General features: G+C 37.6%; 2 protein-coding genes across 3 annotated transcripts in view; one reads left to right on the plus strand and one right to left on the minus strand.

Moving 5' to 3' along the window:
• Positions 1 to 2,496: 2,496 nt before the first annotated feature.
• hmmr (hyaluronan-mediated motility receptor (RHAMM)) lies at positions 2,497 to 14,863 on the minus strand. Of its 2 annotated transcripts, none has more exons than XM_083559728.1 (19): positions 14,693 to 14,863; positions 12,481 to 12,576; positions 12,299 to 12,366; positions 12,132 to 12,203; positions 11,777 to 11,965; positions 11,554 to 11,640; positions 11,319 to 11,430; positions 11,123 to 11,188; positions 10,962 to 11,035; positions 10,395 to 10,465; positions 9,928 to 10,295; positions 9,484 to 9,632; positions 5,668 to 5,882; positions 5,466 to 5,582; positions 5,232 to 5,390; positions 4,468 to 4,965; positions 3,791 to 3,863; positions 3,460 to 3,636; positions 2,497 to 3,368 (listed from the first exon to the last, which is right to left on the minus strand). In XM_083559728.1, the coding sequence occupies exons 1-19, from the start codon at positions 14,736 to 14,738 to the stop codon at positions 3,219 to 3,221; spliced, it is 2,787 nt and encodes a 928-aa protein (XP_083415854.1). In that variant the 5' UTR covers positions 14,739 to 14,863; the 3' UTR covers positions 2,497 to 3,218. The 2 variants fall into 2 exon arrangements, with proteins under 2 accessions (XP_083415854.1, XP_083415853.1); XM_083559727.1 differs by having other exon boundaries at positions 5,466 to 5,585.
• A 1,447-nt stretch (positions 14,864 to 16,310) lies between these two features.
• pigg (phosphatidylinositol glycan anchor biosynthesis class G (EMM blood group)) overlaps positions 16,311 to 27,593 on the plus strand; it is a 144,851-nt gene continuing 133,568 nt past the window's right edge. The window contains exons 1-2 of the mRNA XM_083561579.1: positions 16,311 to 16,806; positions 17,042 to 17,247. Coding sequence (XP_083417705.1) covers positions 16,653 to 16,806; positions 17,042 to 17,247 — 360 coding nt within the window. The 5' untranslated portion in view covers positions 16,311 to 16,652. The remainder of the gene's footprint in view (positions 16,807 to 17,041; positions 17,248 to 27,593) is intronic.

Raw genomic sequence — 27,593 nt, forward strand, 5'->3', positions numbered from 1 at the left:
CATTGTCCTTTACAAACACGCCAATAATCTCACCAGTCAAAGAGTAAAATGTGTGTCATGGCACCATATTCACAAGAAAGGGCACTATTTAAGTGCTGTTTTGCACTATTTGCTCGGTAGTAGCCAAGAAAAGACTCATGGGACATGAGTCTCTGAAGGGAAATGTGGTTTCATTTTCAGGAGAAAAATACTTTCACACCTACATCAATCCAACGTAAGCTCGCATGGCATTTGGAAAATGGGACAACAAATCAATTCCAGTGAAATATATATGCCATTTCTACCTTGTCAGTTTTGGGACTAAGAGGGCAATTAGGTATTACTTTTTAAACTCACATTTTCCTTGCAAAGACCAGGCATGTGTCTCGTCATTCAACCCCCCCCACGGAGATTTATCATATCTAAGAAACACGGCCATTTTCTCAACTGTCAAGCCATTTCCTCGGCATACTCTATCATACTGTAGCAGATTCATCATCTTCTCATGCCTGCAGGACAATGTGTAGGTGGTGGTGGTGGTGGTGGGCTCAATTTACTAAGTCATTTCAGAACAGGTCATAGATCAAGACATCCTTTATGAGCCTCTCTTTTAGTATTCAGCGACATATGTCCAAAAATAGACACTGAAAGTGCTAATGCTAGTTTTGCACCTATGAGTGTTTAAGGGATGGCAGGCCAAGGGGGAGGTTGTGCCGAAGGTCAATGCTGAATTACTGCCTGTCACTGTTAGGACAGGATGAGTGTAGATACAGAGAGACCCTGTCAGGGGCCAGAGGCTTGACGTCCCACACAGCATGGCAGAAACAGTGACACAGGAAGGCCAAATTCCAGGGCACCTGTCCCAGAAAACATTTCAGCGAAATGACTTACCTTAAGCAAGATTTTCCAATTTCCTGTCAAGTCAAGGTCAACTTAAAGTCAGAGATGGAAGTGACGGGTGAGAAACGCCCTGAAGAAAAAGTGGTGAAATAACTTTAGTTCTATGTTAGCTCTACAACCTTTACTTTTAAAAGATATTGCTGTTTTCTGGAGCTAAAAGTTCAGCAAGCAACATATTAAACCGGAATTTAGTTAACTAAGTTGAAGAAGTGGCAATAATCTAGTATACTAAATTAGATTGCTGTAGCATAACCAGTGTTTGTACACATATACAGACCTTCATAACATGCTCCTAAGCATTGCATTCATAGTTGCATTGCATTCACATGCCTTTAGGAGGTTATGCTGAAGATTGGTGTAATGAAGAATACAAAAACAGCGTTAATACGGTTTGCTTTTGGAAAATCGTCAGCTGAATGCGAGTTACTTTCTTTTGTAGGAAGTTGGTTAGATTTTGGCCATGTATCTTTCAGTAATGGCTTCTGAAGCAGACATAATGCTTGTGTTCAATTGTTAGCAAACTGTTATGCTAAATGTGAGAATAACAATTTAATTTATTTTTTTGTGTGGCTTGTTTAATGGACATTGTCACAAAGCAAATACATATGAATACATTTACCCCTAATTAGATTGGCAGCCGAATGAAAAAACACCTTGCGATGGAATGAGGATGAAAACCTTTAAAGGTTTCAGACTCAAAAAGAAACCCATTCTTTTCTGGCCATCACTGGATAATCTCATTAAAAATAACTCCCTTCTATAAGTCTCTTATATATGAACAACTGTGCAACCAGGAGATTCATTATAGTTTTCAAGTCTATTTTGTTGTAATCCAAGATGGCATTGTGGCAACTGCATGCAGAGGCTGCTTTGGATGTAAAACAGAGCCCACAACTGTTGTTTGCACACATGCAATTAATGTACTCCTGTGTATAGGTTTGCTTATGTCTTAGTTCTGTAATGTCTCATGCATCACCTTGGCTCCGGAGAAAAGTTGTTTTTTTTCCTGCTGTACAATATCACATACAAATTGTTAAAATAACAATAAAAGGCATTTGACTTGAAAGTACTGCCAAACTTCTGACCAATTAGATGCATAGTTTAGATAATCAATTAGATGATCGTTCTATTAAACTACACACAAATTACACACAATGTGACTGCTTCCCCCAAATACTTAATCCAGTCCCAGGAACCAACACTCTAGTAAAAAAAGAAATATGTACTTCAAAAACAGGTAATCAAGCTACTGCACAAAAGCTTCAGGAACATAAAACTGCACTGTGCTCCGTGTCTGAAGTGCAACTACTGCACTTCAGTGCCCTCTACTGGAAAATAATGTGTTATGTTGCTGCTTGAGCGTTTAACACTGAATTACAGGCTTAGAAAGATTTATTGAACCTTTCACAGAACCCAGTTAAACAGTCACTCACAGTTCTTTTTTTCTGGGGAAACAAAACAATGTACTAATTGCTTTCAGAAAAATAAGATGAATGTCATTTGTTCCATTTAATTTGATACATACCACTCCATCCCATAAAAGCAAGATAAAGACAGTGAAAATAAAAAAAAAAAACTAAAAAAAAAAAACAACCGACAACTGTAGAGGAAATGTAATTGTTTTATGTATTTTTTTTATTAAATAACTGTTCTACATAGCACAACAATTACCATATTTAAAATTGTATAAAAAAAGATTTTCAAAAGCTCTGAAAAGTAAAGCATTCAACCAAAGAAAAGGAGCAGCCAAGTCATTAAATTATGGTACATGAAATGTGCTGAACTGGGATGAGTAATTGGATTGAAAATATAAATTGGATTATCAGGAGTGAGAAATTAGATTGAGGAAAAAGTTCAAAGGTTACAAAAATGAGAATGAATTTCACTATTAGAATTATAGTGAAAGCAATGCATGGGCATGCACAAACCAGTCTTACAGCATACTGACCACATACCTATTTTAACATATCTAATAGTTCAATCGAGATTAAAAAAAAAAATATATTAAAAATATACATGCTCCTATTTTAAGCCCTGTAGCACTGATGATCCGAAACATCGTCGACAAAACGAAAACACACCCTCAAGTGTCCAGATACCATAGAGAATAGGAACACCTAAGTGCACAAGGAATTCCCCTTAACACTTGCCTTAAGACAGAAAACAAAATCCACCAAGAACTGCTTTATCACTTTTCCTTGCCAGGTTCTTCCTAGCACGCTTTTTTTAGTGAGAGAATAGAAAACAACCCTTTATTTAATGACAACGTGACAATACATTTTATATATAAATAGAACCGCTGGTTACTTGAGACTGTAACTGACTTGAAGATCCCTTCTTTATCTAAGAGAGACAGCAGGCTGCTGGTTCTCTTTATGTTCATGTTTGAAAGCTTTACTGGGGTCAAACCGGCATGGGGCTTGGCTGGACTTGAGCTGCTCCAACTCCCTCTTCTGCTTCCCCACCTGTGTCTTGAGCTTATTCACTTCCTGTAAAAAAAATAAACAGGAAAGAATAGTGTAGCAATCACATGGAGAGACTCAGCAAGACTTGTAAACACACAACAGACGCAATCCTGACCTGCTTGAGCTCCAAGTTCTCCTCCTTAAGCTTGACCATGTGCTTGATTTTCTGTCGTTGGTTTTGATGGCCCAGCAGGTTGGCATACGCGCTTGCCAGCTTATTCAGTTCTGCTTGAGTGGCCCCTTTCTCAGAGCGCAACGCGTCCCTCTCAGCCGCAAAGCCATCCAGCTGCTCCTGGGGTACAAAAGAAGAAAAGAAACACGAGGCATGGGAGCATCTGCACAGACAGCAACAGCAACACAATTTCTACAAAAGTAATTTAACATTTCCCAAGTAAATAGGGTCTGGAGCGTGCGACAAACTTTTGAGTGACAGACCCGAGACTCACCTGGAAGGGCTTAACTTTATCGTAGAGCTGTTCATACAAGTTTCTCCAGTGCTCTGTCTCATCATTTGATGTGCTTTGTAAAGGAACAAATAAATAAATAAATATTAAACATAACAGTAAATATAGAAAGTTACAAATTCTGTAAAATCACCTATAAGCAAAAGTACTATTTCTCACTAAACAAGTGAAACGAATACTAAAACTTGATACAAATCAGTACACATTACGCAGAAGGCAAATTTAAACTTGATATCAGCGCCTCGTAGAAAAATGTGACAAAAGATTGGTAATAATTGTCTACTATTGTAACAATGCAAGAAACAGATATACCAGAATATAATTAGCATTTCTATAGTAATTGCTTACCCACAATGACAAATCTACATCCTCACATGCACTGCTGATGCATACTGTCTGAATCTTTTATAGGATTTCTCAGAATCTAAATGCCCTCCGGCTCAGTGCTTTTGGTGAGATGCTGCTATTGAGTCTCGAGGTGTTGTACCTCGAGTAACCTTGTCAGGCTTCGGGGAATTAAGTCTCTAAATATATTTCAGCTATTGGATGGGATTTTTCCTCAATATTGCTTCACTTTAATTTAATCCAACTTTGATCAAATCCACTGATTTAGTCCCTCGACAATACACGAATACAGAGACACTGTGCTACCAATTCACCTTTTCTGTGCCTCTGTAAACTGGTGCTTTAAGTCATAGCGTTCTTGCTCCATCTGCTGCTGGAGCTGCTCCTTCTCCTGCACCATCTGCTGCTGGAGCTGCTCCTTCTCTTGCACCATCTGCTGCTGGAGCTGCTCCTTCTCCTGCACCATCTGCTGCTGGAGCTGCTCCTTCTCCTGCACCATCTGCTGCTGGAGCTGCTCCATCTCCTGCTGGAGGAGCTCCTTCTCATGCACCATCTGCTGCTGGAGGAGCTCCTTCTCATGCACCATCTGCTGCTGGAGCTGCTCCTTCTCTTGCTTCAGCACCTCCACCCGCTGCTGTAAGAACTGTGCCTCCTGAACCTCGCCTTTTGCCAACTCACTCCTTTGCTGTTTGTTTTGCCCCAGCTGAGCCAGGGCTTGCTGTTTCTCCTCTTGCTCTTGTCCTACTTCGACTCTGGCCTGTTTCAAGTCTGCCTCACATTGGGCAAGCCGAGTCTGAACCTCCAGTAACATCCTGAACGTAAACACACATTTAAAACGATTTTCCAGTAATACTACTAAAACTATTCAGAGCATAATGCAAACATGCATTTTTATTTTAAATGAGGCAAATCTACATTTCCCCAGGTGAAACAGACTCTTCATGTTTCTATACAGAAGACATATGCCTGGTTTGTGATCTTATTAATTGGACACATTTCATATACAAATGATGATTTTGACACGTATGATTTGTTAAAAGGCTGTATAAAGATTGGTACGTCTCAATATGTATCTGACCTGGCACACTCCTCCCTCTCCTTTTCCTGAGTGTGCTGTTGTTGAAAAAGTTTATTCTGTTCATCCTGCAGTTGCTGAGTAATTCTGCTGAGCTCCTCCTTCAGCTCCACTACACGAGCCTCGTCCTGCTCTCTCTGCGTAGTCAGAGCCTGTGTGGCACTGAAAAGATTCTGGGATTAAGAACATGGTCTGATTTGATTAGCAGAGGTTTAAGACCTAGGGCTCAATACTTACCTTTCTAGCTCAGTGGCCATGTCACCAATCTTTCCCAGTGAACTGTTGTGTTCATCCTGGAGTTTCTTTACAGTCTCCTGATGAACCTCTTCCAAAGTCGTCCGCTCTGCTTGATTCCTGCTAAACCATTGCAAGCATTAACCAGTGATAACCCTGTGACAACAGGGAAATAAAAGCTTGCTTTCGGTTAGCAAGATCCCACCTTTCAAGCTCTGCACGGGCATGGTTCAATTCTTCATTCATTGTGATGTTCTCCTGAGTCAGAAGATGGACTGTCTCCTGCAGTAGCTTGTCCTGCTCCTCCAGTATGTTCACTTCCTCCAATACCTCTTCCAGTTCTTCCTCCAACTGCTTTTTCTCTTTGCTCATGTCATCACGCAGAGTTGCCATCATGCTGGACAGGGAGTCATTACGAGTCTGCAAGGATATTTTATAGTTCAGACTGGCAGAATTCATCTTAAATCTTTTACATATTAGGTCCTGGTAGGATGTGAAAAGTACAGGCACCATTTTACACTTCCATTTGAAAGTTAATGAAAAGTGAAGGATATGATTTGACAATGGCAATACAATCAAATAAGCAGGAAACTAAAAAAAAAAAAAAAAAAGGATAGAGAGAGATAGATAATATCTATCTATATCTATCTATATACAGTGAGGAAAATAAGTATTTGAACACCCTGCTATTTTGCAAGTTCTCCCACTTATGGAGGGGCCTGAAATTGCCATCGTAGGTGCATGTCCACTGTGAGATACATAATCTAAAAAAAAAATAAAAAATCCAGAAATCACAATGTATGATTTTTTTTAACTATTTATTTGTATGATAAAGCTGCAGCGCTCCCACCGCTGCGACCCGGGTTCGATTCCCGGTCAGGGAACCATCCCCAGCCACTCTTAGTGCCGGTCCCAAGCCCGGATAAATTGGGGAGGGTTGCGTTAGGAAGGGCATCCAGCGTAAAACGTGCCAAATCAAACGTGCGGAGGATCCGCTGTGGCGACCCCTAACGGGAGAAGCCGAAAAGAAAAAAAAAAATTTGTATGATAAAGCTGCAAATAAGTATTTGAACACCTGAGAAAGTCAATGTTAATATTTGGTACAGTAGCCTTTGTTTGCAATTACAGAGGTCAAACGTTTCCTGTAGTTTTTCACCAGGTTTGCACACACTGCAGGAGGGATTTTGGCCCACTCCTCCACACAGATCTTCTCTAGATCAGTCAGGTTTCTGGCCTGTCGCTGAGAAACACGGAGTTTGAGCTCCCTCCAAAGATTCTCTATTGGGTTTAGGTCTGGAGACTGGCTAGGCCACGCCAGAACCTTGATATGCTTCTTACAGAGCCACTCCTTGGTTATCCTGGCTGTGTGCTTCGGGTCATTGTCATATTGGAAGACCCAGCCTCGACCCATCTTCAATGCTCTAACTGAGGGAAGGAGGTTGTTCCCCAAAATCTGCCAATACATGGCCCCGGTCATCCTCTCTTTAATACAGTGCAGTCGCCCTGTCCCATGTGCAGAAAAACACCCCCAAAGCATGATGCTCCCACCCCCATGCTTCACAGTAGGGATGGTGTTCTTGCGATGGTACTCATCATTCTTCTTTCTCCAAACACGTTTAGTGGAATTATGACCCAAAAGTTCTATTTTGGTCTCATCTGACCACATGACTTTCTCCCATGACTCCTCTGGATAATCCAAATGGTCAGTGGCAAACTTAAGACGTGCCTGGACATGTGCTGGTTTAAGCAGGGGAACCTTCCGTGCCATGCATGATTTCAAACCATGACGTCTTAGTGTATTACCAACAGTAACCTTGGAAACGGTGGTCCCAGCTCTTTTCAGGTCATTGACCAGCTCCTCCCGTGTAGTTCTGGGCTGATTTCTCACCTTCCTTAGGATCATTGAGACTCCACGAGGTGAGATCTTGCATGGAGTCCCAGTCCGAGGGAGATTGACAGTCATGTTTAGCTTCTTCCATTTTCTAATTATTGCTCCAACAGTGGACCTTTTTTCACCAAGCTGCTTGGCAATTTCCCCGTAGCCCTTTCCAGCCTTGTGGAGGTGTACAATTTTGTCTCTAGTGTCTTTGGACAGCTCTTTGGTCTTGGCCATATTAGTAGTTGGATTCTTACTGATTGTATGGGGTGGACAGGTGTCTTTATGCAGCTAACAACCTCAAACAGGTGCATCTAATTTAGGATAATAAATGTAGTGGAGGTGGACATTTTAAAGGCAGACTAACAGGTCTTTGAGGGTCAGAATTCTAGCTGATAGACAGGTGTTCAAATACTTATTTGCAGCTGTATCATACAAATAAATAGTTTAAAAATCATATATTGTGATTTCTGGAATTTCTTTTTTAGATTATGTCTCTCACAGTGGACATGCAGCTACGATGACAATTTCAGACCCCTCCATGATTTCTAAGTGGGAGAACTTGCAAAATAACAGGGTGTTCAAATACTTATTTTCCTCACTGTAAATCTATATTTTATATATCTCTCCATCTCTCTATCTATCCATCTATACACACACTTTTCTTTCTTTTTTTTTTTTTACAAAAGTATTTGGACACTACTTTTCCAGCCATAGGTGATTCATTTTAAAGTTGTTACCACAGAATTGGAGGCACACAATTGTATTGGATGTAGAATTAACTTCATTTGAACTAGGAGACCCACAAACTTTCCAGTCTGACAATTCCCATGTGCGCAAAGTGATTTCCATGAAGATGTGGGTAAACCACATGTAAAATGGGTTGGAGTGGAAGCTCTTGAGTGTCCTGATACAGAGCTCTGACCCCAGCCCTACTAAACACCTTTGGGATGAACTGAGATGCTGATTGTACCCCAGGCCTCCTCACCCTACATCAGTACCTGACTTTACTAACACACTCCAAAACCTTCCCAGAAAAGTGGAGGTTAAAATAACAGTGAATGGTGATCAAACGTGGAAAGGCATGTTAATAAAGCACATGCAAATTGCTTGGTCAGGTGTCCACAAACTTTTGTCCATTTAGGGTATTTATAAATAAACCAAAATATATAAATAAATCACTCTGACATCAATCTGTCAATATGTCTGAAATACTACCTAATTAATTTATGAGTGTTTTTTAGACTGTTTAAAAAAGAAAATGCTATAGGCTTGTAAAGGTTGCAGAATAGGCACTTTAGGAGAAATTGGAGTCAGGATTGACGATATTCAGGCACAAAAAGAGCTGGGATTGCATTCTTTTTTTTTTAACTAAATATAATGGAAAACAAGCAAGGGATCAAACACTGATAACAGAAATAATTGTGAAATAGAATAGTGCATATCAGCAGAATCAAGAGCCCAAGCTAAGAGCATTAAAGATTAAACATAAACTCAGCTGATATATAATCACACAAACTAAGCTGGTTCCTTATTAATAATTAATTATATATATATATATATATATATTAATTTCATTTTCCACCTCTCAAAGTTTAAGAGGTCACAAATCCATATTACTATTGCTAAGCGATAAATGGTTGCCATCTCTGTACATGTGAATGTTTTTCAAATCAATTATATGTTAAATACAAAATTATGGCATATTGTTAATTGGGTTTTATTTTGTGTTATTTATTTGCAAATTGTCTGAACTGAAAAAGAAACTTAGTAAGTTGGAAATCCTGAAATATTCTTTGGTAATTTGCACTACATGACTGTATACTTTAAACAATGTTACAGACAGTATTATTTTTAACAGTGCTTTAAAAGACATACAAAAATTTTCTTAAACTACTTTTTCTACATTCCCCATATTCCTATGGGTTTCCTCTAGATAAGATAAAAATAGAATCAGCCCTAGATGTACTGTGTGTGTAGAAGTGTTTTTGCTGCCCTGTGATGGACTGGCGTTCTATCCAGGGTGTGACACTATCCCATGACCAGTGTTTTCCCAGTATATGCTCTAGATAAAGCACAACTAGAATAAAGTGGTTACTGGCCATGAATGTGTATGATGAAAGAATAAGAGAGACATTATGCTACCTTCTCTTCTTCAAACTGTTCAGTAAGTGCAGAGTGCTTCTGCTTCAGCTGGTCATGAGCTTCTTTCTCACACTTCTTGCTCTCCTCCAGTGAGCTAACCTCAGCCAGCAGCTCCTGCACTCTCCTCAGCCCTTCCTCCTGTGTCCTAGCTGTTCACACAAATGCAGAATTATTTTTTAAAATTTTTTATTAACACACACACACCTTATTTGCTGAAAGACTGATCTGTAGAAGCATATACAGAACATAGCAAATAGGAAGATCTCAGCTGACAAGGTAAAGACTCTGCAGCTTTTTAGCCATTTTTAAAAGAGGGAGTAGTTTGTCTTAGATGACTAACTATTTTCTGCTGTTACGCATGTTGGATTTCACAAGCTAAAAAAAGCACAATCATATAAAAGTCCCTATGGATCTACCATTATTGCATTAGCTTTGGCAGCTTACCTCTCTCATCCTCCATATTCAAGCAACGCTCATTCATGTGGGCCACACGCTGGTCCAACTCCTCCTCTGTTCTTCTCAGCACCTCCCTCACTCGGGCCAGCTCCTGCTCTTGCTGTTTTACAGTGCTCTGCGAATCCTTCAGCTCCTGTGCTGCCTGTAAGGTCTTCTCCTCCAGCGCGTTCAGCATAGCCCGAGAGGCATCCAGTTCACGCTGGTGATCTTCCAGCTCTTTCTCTCGCTTGCCAAGAGTGCTGTGACACTCCTGCAGCTCTTGCTGGCATATCTGCAATTCCTGCTCCATCTCCTTCAGTACCTTCTGAGACTCCTGTAGCTCCACCGTGCGCTGCTCCAACTTCTGCTCCATCTCACTGTGCAAGAGACAAAGTAAAACACACACTGGCACTGGTCACTACATAATTAAACAATAAACCAGCAAACTTAGAGATGCAGGAAGGAAAAATCCCTACCAGAGTTTCTCTTGAGAATCTGAGACACGCCTCTCCATTGAAGACTTGTCCTGCAGGTTACCTCTAAGGTCCTTATAAAGAAGATTGACATAATGAAGCTACAAACTACAAATGTTTGTCATTATGACAATACAAATCACACTAAAGCCTCACTCCCAGTGTACGGTGTCTATCATGGGGTTTATTGCCCAGTGAAACATACAACAGTAAGGACATACAACAACATGCGTCAGTCAAAGGGTCAGGTGTTCATCGCAAGAAAACATAACTGGTACCTTTATATTCACTGCATGTTAGTTATTTTACTGTTATTATTACTTTTTTGTCTCAGTGATCCATCGTGTTTATAAACACACTAAAAATACTACAAAAATAGAAAAAGGACTGCAATATAACAAATATCTTTTTTTTTGCATGTTGAGATATATATATTTTTTCCCCCTACACAATATTCATCAGGATTGGAACATTTGTTGAGATATTTTTATGAAAGTAATCAAATAACTAATAAATTATTCTTATTTTTTTTTAAAAATATAATTAAGCATGTGTGTCCAAAAATGATACCTGAATATTTTCATTTGCTGCATCAAGGTAACTCTGTAGTACTTTGCCCTCCTCCCTCAGCTCCTGTATAACAGCTGCAATGGAAGATGGTGGTAAATAAGCAAAAACTAAGAATTCAGGACCATTTATATAAACATAACATACAAACACACGACACCTACCATGCAGCTTATCCGCTTCTTTCTCCAGCTCCTCGTTGTGAGCTTTAGTGTCTTCATGAAGGACCTCTGCAAAAACACCATTTGATAGTAAAACTTAAGAGCAGTTCCCCTGGGATTTGGTTTTTATTTTAAAACCTATTGTTTGCATACAAAACACTTTCCAACACAACAGAGAGAAAAGGCTATCTATGCTTACCAAGATCTATATTCCTTTGTTTAATAGCATTTAGAGTTGCTTTTGAAGCTTCAAGATCAGTCTCCAACACCTTTACAGTGCCTTCTGAGCTGATCTTCAGAAAACTCAGCTCCTGTTTATAAAAATCAACAAAATAAAAAGACTTTACTTGGGTTGTGGCACTACTACCCTAAACCACACAAAGAACAAGAACATGTTAATCGAATGACCTTTTGAGGTACAAATATACCCCCACCTTGTCTTTAGCATCCAGTTTGTTTCTTGCTTCCATGAGCTCCATAGACAGTGAATGGATTTTCTTCTTTGTGGTGTCTGCAGAAACCTGTAAATGTGTAAAATGCAGGAATATAATAACATTATAAAAAACAAGGAAAGAAACAAACAAAAAGGTTACTAAAGTGTTTTCATTTCTAAGAGAGAACGGTTTAAGCCTTCAATTAATTAAGAACAAATCCAACCTTGGTCTTGAGGAACTCGTTGGTTTTCTTTAACTCGGCAAGCTGTCTTTCAAAAGAGGCCACACTAGCCGCGAGACCCGTCTTCTCTCTCACAGCAGCCAGCAGTTTAGCCTCCAGCTTCTTAAGCTCTTCCTCTAGGGCCTGAACCCGGCGGTCCTGTTCTCCTCTCTGCTGAACCAGTGAACGGATCTGGAAAGCAGCGTTTGTCAATTTTGAAAGGGATATCAACATTGCTTTCGTATATTTAATTGAGAACATATATTATACATAATATACAGTATATAAGCAGTACTGTAATATCATGGTTTTGAAGTTTATCAGTGACAAATCCACAAATATGTCCTGTGATACTTGCCTCTTTCTCCAGCAGCTTCTGCTGTTTCATTTCTACTTGAAAGCTGCTCTTGTCCTTTTTTGCACTCTCGGACTGTGTGGAAACACAATATGTATAACTTGAACAATAACACTGATTATGTTAAGCACTGTAACAATATTAAATATAACCAAGCGGTGCTTACTTACCAAGCCATCCACTGACATGGTCCTGCGCACTGGAGACATGGGCACATCTTTGGAAACGGGTGGTCCAACTAAAGAGACGATTATCACCAGGAGGTCAAGAAACAGCACAACCAGAGGCATGTGTTAAATTCAGAAGAGAAGCATATTTCTAATCACAACAATAAGAACAGCCGTACGCTCACGTTTTTGTGGTCTGAAGCGCTCTGCCTTGTGGAACGAAGCAGCACCCTTCACCTCGCCAGGCTTTAGGTCGTAAGTACCTGGTGGAGGAGCACAACCTGGCAAATAGAAATAAACAGAAGTCCATAAATAAATAAATGAATAAAAATAAAAGTTGTCGAACATCCAAAATCAGCAACATTATGAAGGCAGTACAGAATAAGCAATTATGATAAGGTTTTAACATAGGTGTCCTCTAACACTGTTGTTTTCACTGAAGGGCTTTGACATGCAGACATGTGGTCTATACAATAATAATATATAATTATTAGACATATATAATTAGTTTTGTAGCATGTTTGGCTCTGAGCACTTGATAGTTGTATTGCATTTTAAAAGTTTTAAATTGTGTAGACGCTCTCCAGTGTAAACTATTTAAACAGACTCAGTATAATGTCTAACAATGTGACACAAGTAGATACTCGTATACAGGGTGACCATTATTACAATTTTGTGAGAGAATGTATTTTCTCCATATACAGTTCAAGTCCACAAACTGCTATAGCCATTGTAGTGGTCACTTAATTGAAACATTTCTTTAAGTATACAAATGACACACAAGGATTCCTACAAGGAATCATATTCTAAGCTAAAAATAACCACCACAAGCATTAAACTCTAACTGCAATTTTAATAAAACATGTCCAAGCTTCGGTTTATATGACACAAAATGCTTTGGATAATTGAACACGATATTTAAGGCTGAAAAGTTATAGAATGAATACTGTAATCTCCAATTAACAAAGTATAAATAACACTTTATACGTCATCAATACGTGTATACTTTTTTCATCCTTCTTCCATTTTTTTTCTTTCTGTAATTAATTTATTTTTCCTCCCATGTCCTGTTTAAATTGTCAATGAAATAATTTCAGGGTTGAAATATATTTTCAGGGTTCGATCTGGTTTCTGTTTTTGAGGGTCTTGAACACGCTACGGCCTGGATCATGAGTAAATCACATGTTGCTTAGATAGTGATGGATGGGTTTAGCCACCATTGTTTTATTAATAAGGAAAGAACCTGGGTATTCGAAGATAATTGTGGCAGACGAGGTAACAGTTGCAAAATAAAAAGGTCATTCCACAGGATGCAGAAGGGAGTATATAAAGATTGTGTTTTGACGTGGTCCATGAAACTTTGTTTCTACCGAATAAAGTCCTTCTTTGACACCACAACCCTGGACCCAGTACTTATTTCATTTGTTTTTGCACTTGGCACATTATATCAGAAATCACCCCCATAGCCAAATACTGTGGGTTGCTGGATTTTTATAAAAATATGAAAACTAGAAAAAGTAGGAAAATAAAATTAAGTAATAATTCATGGTAAGGACATTGCACAGTTTGTGCTTGGTATGTTTTAAAAAAAAAAAAAAAAAAAAAGGGAAAACGTGCAAGAAATTATCTTTTTTAATAATAATTTCAAAGGTGCAGGGTTGCAATGCAGTGGTCTTTGTTGTCGTATATCGAAATAACAGTTTGAGGTTTACATTAATTATTAAATGTTTAGTGTAAATTGAGGCAGATAAGAAATGTAGAGCTTTGGAGAGGTTTTTTAGACGCTAGCTGCAAAACATGATCCTCTTTATGAACTACCTGAACTGAAGTCTTAGCTAGCTAGTACTGACGTTAGGTGAGTTGTTATGCTAAAAGACCCTTTTTTGCACCACGTGAGACCATTTTATCCCCCACGGACCGCATAACTAAACATAACACAACGACTATTATACATATTGTATGATTTAATTATTAGTTTAACTGTCACATATATAAAGAAAATGTTTTAAAAACTCTGGACACCATATAGACCAATTATAAGGCAGAATCGGTATCAATGAATACATCACGTAATATATCGATTAATCGAAAGAAAATCGTGAAACTGCAGATCATGTAAAATCAATAAAAAATATTTTTTTTTTTAAAGGAGAAAGTTTATATTGTTTTTCCTGTTTCCCGGGAGAGCTAGCATTCAGTATGAACTGTTAACCAAGACATTTTTGGCATTTGATCCTTGACTGTAACTGATTGTAATCGAGAGACAAAGTGGACATAACTAGAAATACAGAGCTCCCGTGTCATGTCTATTAACGGTTATTAGCGTTCAGCATCGATCAGAACAAGTTCAAATAAACGTCTCAGTGCATTATAATGTCCGACGCCTGTTATACTCACCGACATGCTCATTAAACCTTTTCAATGGAGCCCTGGGAAACGACATGATTCCAACAAATTACAGAACTAAAATTGCTTTAAAAGTGACAAAAATAAAGAGAAAATAGGGTCAGCAGCTCCAAGAACTTCGAGAACTGCCGCTGAATTTTTTGAAATTTCCACCGCAGCCAATCAAAGCCACCGAGATTGATTTGACCAATAGGAATTTCTCAAGACGTGACGAAGACGAAGGCTGTCCAATCAAAATGCCGGTTTTCTGTAGGCGGGCCGTCAGGAAGCCGGTGGTTGTGTACCCGGGATTTGATGGAGTAAAAATGTCGAGTTAGTGTGAGGTGAATTCATGCAACAGGAACCATATATACATTATAAACAAATCCATTTCAGTACAGAAAGCACATCATTTTTGAAATAATAATATTATGCAAGAAACTCGGAAACCAGAATAATTGTTGTATGCATTTAGTATTTATAATACACTATAAAGCCAAAGGTATTGGGACACCTGACTTCCAGCCATATGTGTCTTCACCAAACTGTTACTACAAAGTTGTATAGGATATCTTTGGATATGGCAGCTGTAAATTTTCCCTGGACTTGAATGGGGAGTGGCAGCCCATTGGTTAATCCTCATTGGGTTACTGATTGGAAAGTCAGGGGATGGTATCACCAAGCTGGCACTCTTGGGCCCTCGAGCAAGGCTCTTAACCCTCTGTGCTCCAGGGGCGCTGTATCATGGCTGACCCTGTGCTCTGACTCCAGGTTTCAAACAAGCTGGTATATGTGAAGAAAAAAATTCACTGTGCTGTAATGTATATGTGACAAATAAAGGCTATTCTATTCTAACTAGGAGACCCAAACCTGTTCCAGCATGTAAATAATGCGAGGTCTATGAAGACCTGGTTTGCATGGGTTGGAGTGGAAGATCTTGAATGCCATGCTATAGAGCTCTGACAGCTCCTCAACAGTATTGAACACCTTTGTAATGAATTGAAATGCTGACTGCACACCAGGGCTCCTAACCCTACATCAGTACCTGACCTTGCTAACACCCTTGTAGCTAAATCAGCACAATGCAAAATCTCAATAATCTATTGGAACATCTTTCCAAAATAGTGGTTATAATAACAGCAAATAAAAGCATATACAGATCTTATGGTCAGGTGTCCACAAACATTTGTTCACAGTGTATGTCTAGAGATAATCTATACTATTCATTTTGGTCAAAGAATCACTTTTCTATATTAATTATGTAATTTTTGTAGCCATGCAAAAATAATATTTTTATGTTAACATTCCCAAACTACAGAGCTAGGTTATATTTTTTATATCACCCCTTCAGTCCTTTTGTATTTCTAATAATAACACTTTCTCCTTCTTGACGTTTATCTTTCTACCAGTAACTGCATCTTTCTTTCTTTCTTTCTTTCTTTCTTTCTTTCTTTCTTTCTTTCTTTCTTTCTTTCTTTCTTTCTTTCTTTCTTTCTTTCTTTCTTTCTTTCTTTCTTTCTTTCTTTCTTTCTTTCTTTCACACCAAAATGTATTAATTTTCTTGTCCCGATAGAGGGCGCTCGCCCCTAAATCTTTCCTTATGTCTGTGCGTATCAAGCGATGGGAACCTCTCGGTTGCCGTAGTCTTTTATCACAACACGGAAGTGTCAACCAAATGCAACATCGTTTGAAACTCCATTTATTCTTTTAGGAGTGTAATGTTGAATGCCGTATCGGGATCCGGAGTCTGTATCGCACTCAAACAAATGATCAATAGTTTAAAATCCAAGTCTAGTGTTTGTTGACACTTGTTATGCTCGTGAACTTTGCTTTGTGGCAGACTAGTTGCGGATTAAGGTCAGATATGTAGTGCATCCACGGAGCTTTATGCCTTCAGACGGTTGGAAAACAATTAACCAGCATTAATAATAATAATAATAATAATAATAATAATAATTACTACGACATCACCATGAAGCTGAGCTCATCAGTGTTCTCTACAATCTGTCTCATTATTGAGCTACTTGGCATTGCCCTTTTTTTGAGAGGATTTTTCCCAGTTCCAGTCAAGTCTTCTTTATCATCAATGAGCAAATTATCAGATCTGCCTGCAGAACCAGTTGTAGGTAAGTGTAATATCACTTTCCTGGCATGTGCCAGTGTGTTCTATTTGAATGGCTATTCAGACATGTTGGCTGTCACTGCACTTGGACTGTAGTATGGTGTTTGTATGTATAATTAAACCAATTCTGATTCTACTACTTAGATGTCACTTTATATCAGATTCGGTTGCCTTCATCTGATATTTATGTTCTGGATCTGATCAGAATACTCATATAGTCTTCCTTTTTTTTGTTGCAGGAAGTAGCCCAAACGCAACCAAAGTGCCTCCTCCATTATTTAACAAAGTAGTCATTGTGTTAATAGATGCTTTACGAGACGATTTTGTCTATGGGTCCAATGGAAAGAGGTTCATGCCCTACACCCGGAACCTAGTGGAGACTGGATCATCTCATAGCTTCATTGCTAAAGCCAGACCTCCTACTGTCACCATGCCTAGAATTAAGGTAAACTTGTGCACGTGCTGGTGGTTTTTCCAAGTTGCATTTCATTTATTCTCCAATATGACGTCAGATGGCTTACTAATAGTGGGGATGAAGTAACAACTAATAATGTTTATCAGTTTAACTCAATGGGTTCAGATGTTCGATCCAAAACCATACTAGGATACAAATAGGTGGCACAGTGGACAGATGGCCTCAAGGTCCAGGTTTTGATCCTGGACTGCTGAGTCTGGTATATTACAAGCTTTATCTGATGTCTGTGTGTTTGGTCTTTCATATAGCTTTCCTTTTTCATGCTTCCCATAATACAACTCCATATGGGTAAATGAGTGTGTGATCATATGAAGTGCTGTTGTGCTATCTGCCATGTATTCCTGGCTTGCACTCATTCCCCCTGTAATAAGATCAGGTTTCACCATTATACAGTCAATAAAGACAGGTATAATAAGAGTGATATACAATTTCTTGCACACTTTCTTCTTCCAGATGGTGGCTGATGGCACATACATTTCGAAGCTAAGAATCTTTAAGATGATTGAAATTCTATAGAATTTCTAGATTTCACATTATGCACACATTTTTTTTTTTCTTCCAGAAATTTGCTGCTCTTGTTAAAGAACTACACATGTAAATTTTTTTCCCAAAATATCAGTGCAGATTCATAAGATCTATGTAACATGTAGTTTAAAAATTATATATTTTAATTATTCACTGAATATATAATTCATTGGCAGCATAGTTCAACGCTATCTGTGGACCAGCTTTTCTATGACTGTCCAGCAGATGGCAGTAGAGCACTTTCATTGAGAAAGAATTCTCCCAAATCGTATTATTCCAATGTTTTCACATTTTGAAGTGCCACAATACTAAAGATGCCACATCATTAAAACAGGGTTCTAGCTCCCCGAGATGTCTTGCACTTCAGAGTTATATAAAGAGACATGCGCAATAAAAGAACATTATAGGGAGAGGTGCTTTGAATGTCTGATTCCTGAGTTTTCTGCCTCACGGAGAAACTGCATGAAATTACATGATAGCACCCGGTTTAAGGATTTCCACTGATTCACAATGTAAACACACTGTGTTCTTCACACATATTTGCATGTTTTGCTACTTACTCCTGGATATCATAATCAATAATGTCATAGTATATATATAGACCCCTTTATAAAACTCGCTTTTTGTCATTAAAATCAGTAAATTATAGATTCTTTTCTTTTGGTCTGTTGATTCCTGTGGCATCTCATAGACAAATCTTCAAGTAGCATGATATGATATTTTTGCTACAACCACAAGCGTGAAGCCATCTGTACACAACTGCTCCTTGTGTAATATCAGGGTGTAACACACTTGGAGAAATGTGCTATCCGGGACCTTTTGCATACATGATCTCACAGATGCCCGTGGGTTATTCGTCGATAAAGATGGCCTCGTACTGTGATTAATATGATCGGTTTTACTACGCTATTGTAGGATTAGAACTGCAATAAACCGAGTAAACACATGTAAACAGTTAAAAACCTCAGCAAAAGACTTCATGATAAAACTACAATTAATGTTCTGATTACACATTTGCACTTTTTGACCAAAGTAGTGCACAGTTATAGGAAGGGCTTATGTAGGCATATCCTCTAATAAGGATCAGTTTCCTTATTTTTTTTAGTCTGGTACCTCTTAAGGCCACCTCTGGATAAATTGTCTAAATGTCAATTTACTATTTTTACATTATTTATTTGTGACAAATCCATTTTTCAAAGTAAAAGGCAATGTTCTCTTGAACAGTGGCTTCATCAGGATTCAAATTGCTCCAGACCATAGGATGACTCTTGAGTGCCAGCAGTGACACTTTAATGTGTATGGTGCTGCTATGAATGTATGAGACAGGCAGGGTGGACAAAATAAAAAATAAAATACTAAAAAATAGCAAATGTCACCCCCTAATTGAAAACTCTCAAGCATCTTGTGATTGGAAACAGATGAGCGTTACTATTTGTATACCTCCAAGGAACACCAGTGTAAGATTGTAGATATTTCACCACTTTAGATCCTCAGAAAAGCATGCAAGCGGGCATAAAAAAATTAAAGCTTCATGTGTACAGCGTATTTGTTAGCACTTCAGGTGCTAATTCCAGAAAATCAACCACCCTTGCCCTGGTGGCAAAGGTCAAGTATTATCTAAAGAGATATATTTCCCTTGCAACCCATACAAACGGCAAATCCCTTCAGCACAGAAGTGTAGTTAAAATATGTTTAATTAGAGGTATATTCTCAAGGTTTGCATGTAGAGGGATTAAAAAAGGGATTAAAAAGGCATAATATTCAACAACCAACATGAAATGTGTCTTCTAAAGTATTAGAAAACATTTAGCTAAGAATAGTCCACCAGCCAAATAATATCCAGTCAGCGGTGGTTTTAATTGAAATCCCTTTCCCGTTGTGCGCCAGGTGACAGAGAGCAGGTTGACAGATTGTACCCATTTTGTGGATTCAGAAAGAACAGAGTGGTCTCCACCATAGTTGTTCTGCTGGCTCCAATCTTTGTTAGTAAGTGCTCTATGTGCTCACTGTATACCTGCTCACACTCCATGATTTGTTGCTGATCCTTTCGAACACAACATCTGCGCCTTGTAAATCACATCTCTGAACAGCTCACGCTCAATGACCGGTTTGAACATTAAGACCAAAATTATGGAGTGTGCAGTTCGTGACAGAAGTAGTTCTTCAATCATGTGAATCGTTTTAGGGTTATTGAGGTCACACAAAATCTTTTCATCTCAAGTGGTCCAGTATATTTAATGTTGGTTTCTTGACCTTGTATTGGAAATGCAAAAGCATTATGTGAATATTTTCTTTGTTCATTTTTCCAAATGTATAGTTTTCCCAAGATATTTACTAGCCCTATCTACTGCTAAAATATAGTAGAGGATTTATTTATCTGAAAATCTCCAGATATCTGGTTTTCACACCACATCCACATGAAATGGATATAAATAATAAAAAAAAAATACATGTTCTCACCCATTAATAAAAAGAAAGGACAAAAAAAAAAAAAAAACACATCAGTTGAACATTTGGCTAACAACTTAATTATGATTTTTATTTGTAAAAGATTGCATACACTATCTTTTCCATTCAAACTTTTGTTGAAAGAAGATAATAATTGAAAGCTCATTCCTTTCCCTATGTAGTTTACCAAGTTGCTGTATGTTATTATATTTTATTACTAATCATTTTCTAGGCTAGTATCAAATTGTCAAACTGGCCAACAGAGTGAAACTTTCCCTTCCCACATGGCTGGATAAGAAATTATCATTATAATATGGATTTTCATTTTTTTTTTAAATCACTTTATGACAAATTCCAAAAGACTGGGTCAAATGTAAATTTAAACAAAATGTAATGATATGCAAATCTCATAAACCGTTATTTTATTCAAAACAGTTTTTATTTAAAATATATACAAAAACAATATCAGTTTAAACTGAGGAAATGTACAACTTAAAAGAAAAAAATAAGGTAATTTAGATTTTCATTTAATGGCCGCAACACTTCTTAAACAGTTGGGATGGGGCAACAAAAGCTCTATCATGCAAATAAGAAAGTATATGTGAAAATGATACAAAAATGCTGCCATCTTCTCTAAGACAAAACTTATTTATAATGTGAAATAGGTAAACATTTTAAATTCTTTTTTTTTTTTTTGGAAACATGGATCCACGTCCATCAGACTAAAGCCAGGTGCACACTCTGCGATCTTGACCAAGATTTGGTGGTCTGAGACAAATTTTGATTCTTAGATTCCTGGGCTAAAATCTGTTGTCTTTAATTTATATTTTAGTATCATGTTTGTACAGACTGACAAGCAACTGTACAAATTACACACAAACAAAGTACAAATTGCATAGTGAACACCTGGCATAAAGAGGAGAAGGACCATCCGGCTTATCACTCAGTTTAAAAGCCTGCATCTCTAATGGTATGGGGTTGCATTATTGCCTTTAGAATGGGCATCTTTCATGTCCGGAAAGGCACCATTAAAGATTAACAAATGCTCTAAAATCTGACAATCTGGAAAAAACCTAACAATGTCTTTTTTTCAAAGAAGGTGTTGCATATTCCAATAAGACAATGGCAATCTAAATACTGCATCTGTAACAAAACCCAGGTTTCGAAGTAGAAGAATCTGGAAGCTGAATTACCATAGGCTGCCTGAAGTGTAGATCTTTCACCAATTGAAAACATTTTGTGCATCATGAAACAAAAAATGCAACAAAGAAGACTTACAACTGTTAAACTGATAGAATCCTGTATTAGACATGAATTGGACAACATTCCTTACCCAAGAGATCAGCAACTAGTCTCCTCAGTTCGCAGATGTATACAGACTTTTACAGAATTAATTAATTAATTTACTTTATTCACTTTAAACATTTTGTGTTTTCCATTTTCAACTGTAAATAAAATATGGGCTTATAGGATTTGCAAATCATGCATTCTGTTTTTATTTACGTTTTACATTTTTCCAAACTTTTTTGGAATCAGTGTTGTTTGGAATCACCATGCGTCCTTGTGTCTCTATATTATTTCAACAATACTGTTAATCTATGTTTATATGTTTGTGTTGTTATCCTCATAAAAGCATGATGCATCAATGTTTAGAACCCGTCACATACAGTCGGTTTTGTAACTGAAATTATTACAGCCTAAGAATAATGCTTAGAACTCTTTAGAAAATCGTATAACCTTGACCACATACTTTCTTGGCCTTTCTGTGTTTGCAAAATGCTCCTTTGTAGATATTTGATACTTTTTGGATTATTTTCTTTGTCAGGGATAGGATTTAATCTAAATCTGAAAACATAGCAAGTCTGGTGAGAAGACAGCCTTTAATGTGGATCCTTTTTCTTGCTGTATCTCATTTTCTGGGTCACCGCTTGCACCTATTCACTCCCAACAGAGACTAGGGGGGGAAAGTTGCACAAATAGAGCTGTACAGAGTTGTCTGTAAAGAAATGCTTAGAGGGTCTTGACACTCCTGAGGTGTACAGGACTCATCATGACTACACTGAAAGGTCATCATCATCCTGCTTCGTTCTTTTTGTTGGTACTGGCTTCCTCTTTGTCCTGTGCTGACATGCGTTATCAACAGTGTGGAGAAAAAAGTGACCATCAATCAGGCAAACATATTTAAATGTAAATCATGAGTTCATTGCGCAGTATTGTATTCTCTGCACTGCTTTTTCTAGCTGATAAAAGAAGCTGCCTGCTGCCTGGATAACACAATAGTGTATATTGGACTCTTGTTTGGGTGGTTTTAAAACTTCACAGTATGTTAAACTAGTTTAAATACACTATATAGGCAAAAGTATCGAACAGCTTGGGATGAATTGGAAAGCTTACTGTTCCCCAAGGCCTCCACACCCTACATCAATATTGAAACCTTCCTAGATCAATTTAAATCATATAATTTGCATATGGATCATTCTGTAATGTTTAAATTGCTTAATAAGCACTGAAGGTGTGTGGGCACCTTATTGTTATTCTTTTATTCTTCTTTTTCTGCCTCTTTATTTCTTTTTCATCATTTTTTTTTGCTTTTGGATAGTGCCTGTAGCAGCTCATAGGACTGTCTGGTAAAAAGTGGTTAAATTTGGCACACTGATTGGGAAAATTTGGAAAAAGTGCTGCTAACAGGAAATGAGGCTGTATCTCAGCCATGACATTGCAGACTGACACAAAACCTGATAGACATGTTAAGTACGATGATCTGAGACAAAGCAACAACTTTCTTGCTGTTTCACCCTACTGGTCAAAATTTAATAACAAGCCTGAAACTACAAATCTTTTTCCCCCTAATCTTCACTAGATCTGGTACAAAAATGCCATGCTCCCCATTTGTTCATTTATATCAGTGGTGTTCAATCTTTTCCACAAAGGGCTGGGGAATCCATTAAGGGAACACCTGATAGTCATTGAAGATAAAAATCATTAGATTTAAACAGGTAAAATTTGGTGTTGCTCTTGCTTGGTTGGAATGAAAACCTGCACCCACAACTGCCTTTTTATGAAAAAGATTGGACACTACTGATTTACATTATTTTGCCTACAATTAGAGAATTCTAATACTAACAGTGATCGTTACATAGACATCATAAGTGAAACTACAAATCATTCTGAGACCTATTTGCCTAATGTTATAAATGCCTTTCTGTGATTGATTAGGTAACAGCTGTAGTTGACTGTGGGTGCTTGGCCCCCATAAATGTTGCATGCAGCTTTAATTTTTATTATGTTTACAGCATTTATCAGACACAATGATCCAGAGCAGCTTACAGAAGTGGTAGACATCCCTATGGTAGTTCAATAGGTTATAGAATCGGATTACCATTGAGAACATTTTGTGAAACCCAATTGTTTTATATTCTTAGCAATAATGAAAGAAAATGATTTAACCCAAACCCATCAAATACAATGAAACCTAATGACAAAAGACGGACTGGTATATATACATAGAACTGGTCGGTCGGTTTGTGCATAACTATAAACCATAGCAATGCCTCAGTTGAAGGAAAGTTCAGGTCATGCTTATGAGGGAAAGAATGTTTACAGATTGATTATGATTTTTTTTTTAGGGGGATAAAAGCATCTTAATTGTTGCTATTTTCATAGCATCTTGTTTTAAAGCAAAACTTCCAGCACATCGGCAACCCATTTTTTGTTTCCATGTGTGACGTGCTTGGTGTGCATATCGCCTAGGAACACAGATGACTTTGTTTCTCCTTTGTTCTCAGGTCACCTAATTTTCTTGTCATCTCAGTTACGCCTAATTCACCTTCTGTAATTTGTTTCCAGATTTTGACATATTCAGGTGCTCATACACGCTGTCTTTTCTGTCACCGTTTTAAAGTCAGTTTGTGTTTTCAGCCCACAGTGCACTTGACTTTTTATGGACTTTTGTGGGTGTCACTAAATGCAAATGAGCTGTGTGAGAATGTGCTTTGCACTCTACAGGCAATCAACATATGTTTGTGAGAAATCTTTTTTTATTTATTTTTTTATTTACACAAACATTTGCAAACAAATTTTATAATAATTTATCAATAAAGCCTAAATTCCTTGTCGGAAAAAGTGATAGTTTAGTGGTTAAGACATTGGATTTTCTGATCGGAAGCTTGTGAGATCAAATCCCAGCACCACTGCCACTGCTGGGCCTTTGAGCAAGGCCTTTCTCAGTTGTAATTCTTTCTGTATAATGGTGTCTGTCATATGCCAGATATGTAAATGTAAATCTAAATATTGTGGGTGTGTGCGTTTAACTAAAGAAAAAAAACAAAAAACCTGTTCAGTTTAATATAAAACCTTTGAAGTAAGGAACTTGCTCAAGAATGAAGAGGAAGATGAACACAGAGGGAAAACATTTTTATCCATCCATATATCCATCCTGTTCTAGCATCACAATGCCCATATGCACAATAGAGTATATATTCATGTACCATGATTAATTGTGAAATAAGGCTGAGCAATATATGTTTTCAATTGATTATACTATTATTTATATACTTTTTTTATTTATATATTATATAAATAAAAAAAATATTATATAGGTAGCAGGCTTATATACTGTGATCCATATCATGTACCATATAAATCCCTTTTGCAAATCACGGTATGATGTATTTGTCATATTACTAACCCCAACTGTAAATCATTGACACTATAGAAACCATATTCCTGTGTAACATGATCAGGTTGCTAATGCATGTTAGAAGGAAGGGGTTGGTAATCCGGAAATGGGCTTTATATACAAAAAGAGTTGAATCCTGATACGAGCTAAAACACTGACTTAATCATGGCATGCTCTGGAATATGCACTGAACCCAATACTAACTTGGAAACGAAATGGAAATGAAAATATATATTTGGTGGATTTTTATTTGTAAAGATTTTGTCACCACAAAAAAAAGGTCTAGGGTTTAGGTCTAATAGGTCTAAGGTTTAGGTCTAATAAATATGGAACATAGATAAAAGAATAAAGCTGAGCAAACATTGCATGCTATTTGGAGAAAGTCTCTAATGCAACTAATTTTCACCGAGGGAGTAAATAGTAGAAGGTTAAAGCACATGAAGCTTTTGCAGCACTGGAGCTGACCTTTTATCCGACTGTAAATATATGAGTCATACAGAAGCAGATTTATTATGCTCAGGAAAAGAGCCATCGCATGATGAAAGATCTCATAATGGCAAATATATAACGGGTAACTTGTACGTGTGTGGGTCCCCTGGTGGTCTAGTGGTTAAGATGCAGCGCTCCCACCGCTGCGACCCGGGTTCGATTCCCGGTCAGGGAACCATCCCCAGCCACTCTTACTGCCGGTCCCAAGCCCGGATAAATTGGGGAGGGTTGCGTTAGGAAGGGCATCCAGCGTAAAACATGCGCTAAATCAAACGTGCGGAGGATCCGCTGTGGCGACCCCTAACGGGAGAAGCCGAAAAGAAAGTTTTTTAACTTGTACGTGTGTGTGTGTGTGTGTGTGTACTGACAACATCTCAGAAAGCTTCCTTACAGCTTTTCTGTATTTAACCCTCAAACCTGCTTGAACACAGAAAGAAAAATAAAAGGCTCGAAAACAGGAGCTTACTAAGCTTTCCCTTTCCTTGACCTTGTCTGAGACACATTAGGCTTCGTCCATGTTTTATGAGCTAATCAATACCTCATAAAAGTTTACACGAGTAGGCAGTGATCCTTTTACAGTGTCCTAGCTCAAAGTTATCCAGCAGAAGTGGCAGGGTGAAGATTTGAAGAGATCGTGGCAATAACATCTGGCTGATGGAATTTTGCGTTGCTTAGAGGAGAGCTATAGATAATTTTACACCGCATGATGGAAGCACAGCTTGTCACCTTGTCTATGTAGCAGTAAATAAACATCAGCGGAATAAGTTTTTTTTCTAATGTTTGTACATTTAGAGCGTTTATTCAGAGTGACTTATAATGATCTCATTTATACAAGTGAGCAGTAAAAGGTTAAGGGCCTTGCTTAAGGGCCCTGCAATGATAGCTTGGTGGAGATGGGATTTGATCTCACAACCTTTCAAACAGAAGTCCAGCATCTTAAACACTGGGTTTCCTTACCCCCAAATAAATACTTCTGTGATGTCATATTTTTTTTTTTTTTTTATATAGAGTATATGAGATTAGTTCTTTCTTTTCTTGTAAATTCGGTTTTCTAGAAAAAAAAAAGCTTTCATCATTGTTATATTGACACTTTTGCACATCATTTGACCATACCTATTCATTTGAACGAATTCCCAAAGAGATCAGCAGTTCTCATTTCTAACTGGTAGCCTTGCAGGAAGCCTACAAAACCCGAAATAGGTTGAATTTGGAATTGAAATCGGGTTTGGAAAAGGATTTGTGTCAGAAGTATAAAACCACTGAGGGCCCAAATCCCTCTGCTTCTCCCCTTTGTGAAGTTCAAATGATTTTCTTATTATTGAGTTAGCAAAGTGCTTAGTATTTCGCTCAAAGATGAATGTGTTGGTGGGATCATTTCTCATCACGTCCACTATCATTTTCTCAAGAGCTCAGACCAATGCGTTGTTCATTACAGCCTACAGTCGTGTCAGTAGCATATTTCACTTCAAATTCACGAGACAAAAATGGCAATTTTCAGAAAGCCATTTTTCACTGTGTCATTGTCTGTGATAATTGAACACACCTTTCTTTTGATTTCTCAATCAGAAAGTACAGCTTTCTTGTACTTGCCTTACAGTTTTTTTTATGATTTAAAATATTGTTATTATACAATACATCTAATTTAATTGTTGTTTTTTGGTAACATTTTTAAAATAATTTTCAAAAATTTATATTCTTGAAAAGAATACGAGCACTGAATGTATTTTTATTTTTTACAGGCCTATCAAGATACAGAGATTGAGCTGGCCATTATAAAGCAATGATTTTTTTGTTCCTATATCCACTTCTGTATCGATTTGGATGTACTCTTCCAGTCAAAAGTTCACACACACCGACATTGAGAAGTGTTTTCATCATTTATTAATACTCTCTACTGTTTTGATGAAAACATTATAAAATACTATTAAATATACAGTAAATGCAACTGTTTAATCCACCAATAAAAGCTCTTTCCACGCTGCTTTTAACAATTTAATCTTTTCAATCTTGTTTTTTTAGAACTGTATATCGACAGGGACTGGCTGATATAGAGGTCTTCAAGCTAAACTCATAAATGGATTTTACATTTTTTTGAATAAGAATTGCTCATTTTGGAACTGTCTCTGTTATGAGTCGGAAAGTTTTTTTAAAGTGATGATATTAACCCCCAAACAAT

This window comes from Silurus aristotelis (assembly GCF_946808225.1).
Source record: "Silurus aristotelis genome assembly, chromosome: 14".
In the NCBI taxonomy this organism is placed as follows: domain Eukaryota; kingdom Metazoa; phylum Chordata; class Actinopteri; order Siluriformes; family Siluridae; genus Silurus; species Silurus aristotelis.

Excerpts from the sequence above, each read along its gene's own strand:
- hmmr (XM_083559727.1), bottom strand. The coding sequence starts at position 14,738 with ATGTCGTTTCCCAGGGCTCCATTGAAAAGGTTTAATGAGCATGTCG. Across the intron at positions 5,586-5,667 it reads GCCCGTGCAGAGCTTGAAAG|CAGGAATCAAGCAGAGCGGA; the intron begins GTGGGATCTTGC and ends GCAATGGTTTAG. Across the intron at positions 3,637-3,790 it reads ATAAAGTTAAGCCCTTCCAG|GAGCAGCTGGATGGCTTTGC; the intron begins GTGAGTCTCGGG and ends TTTGTACCCCAG.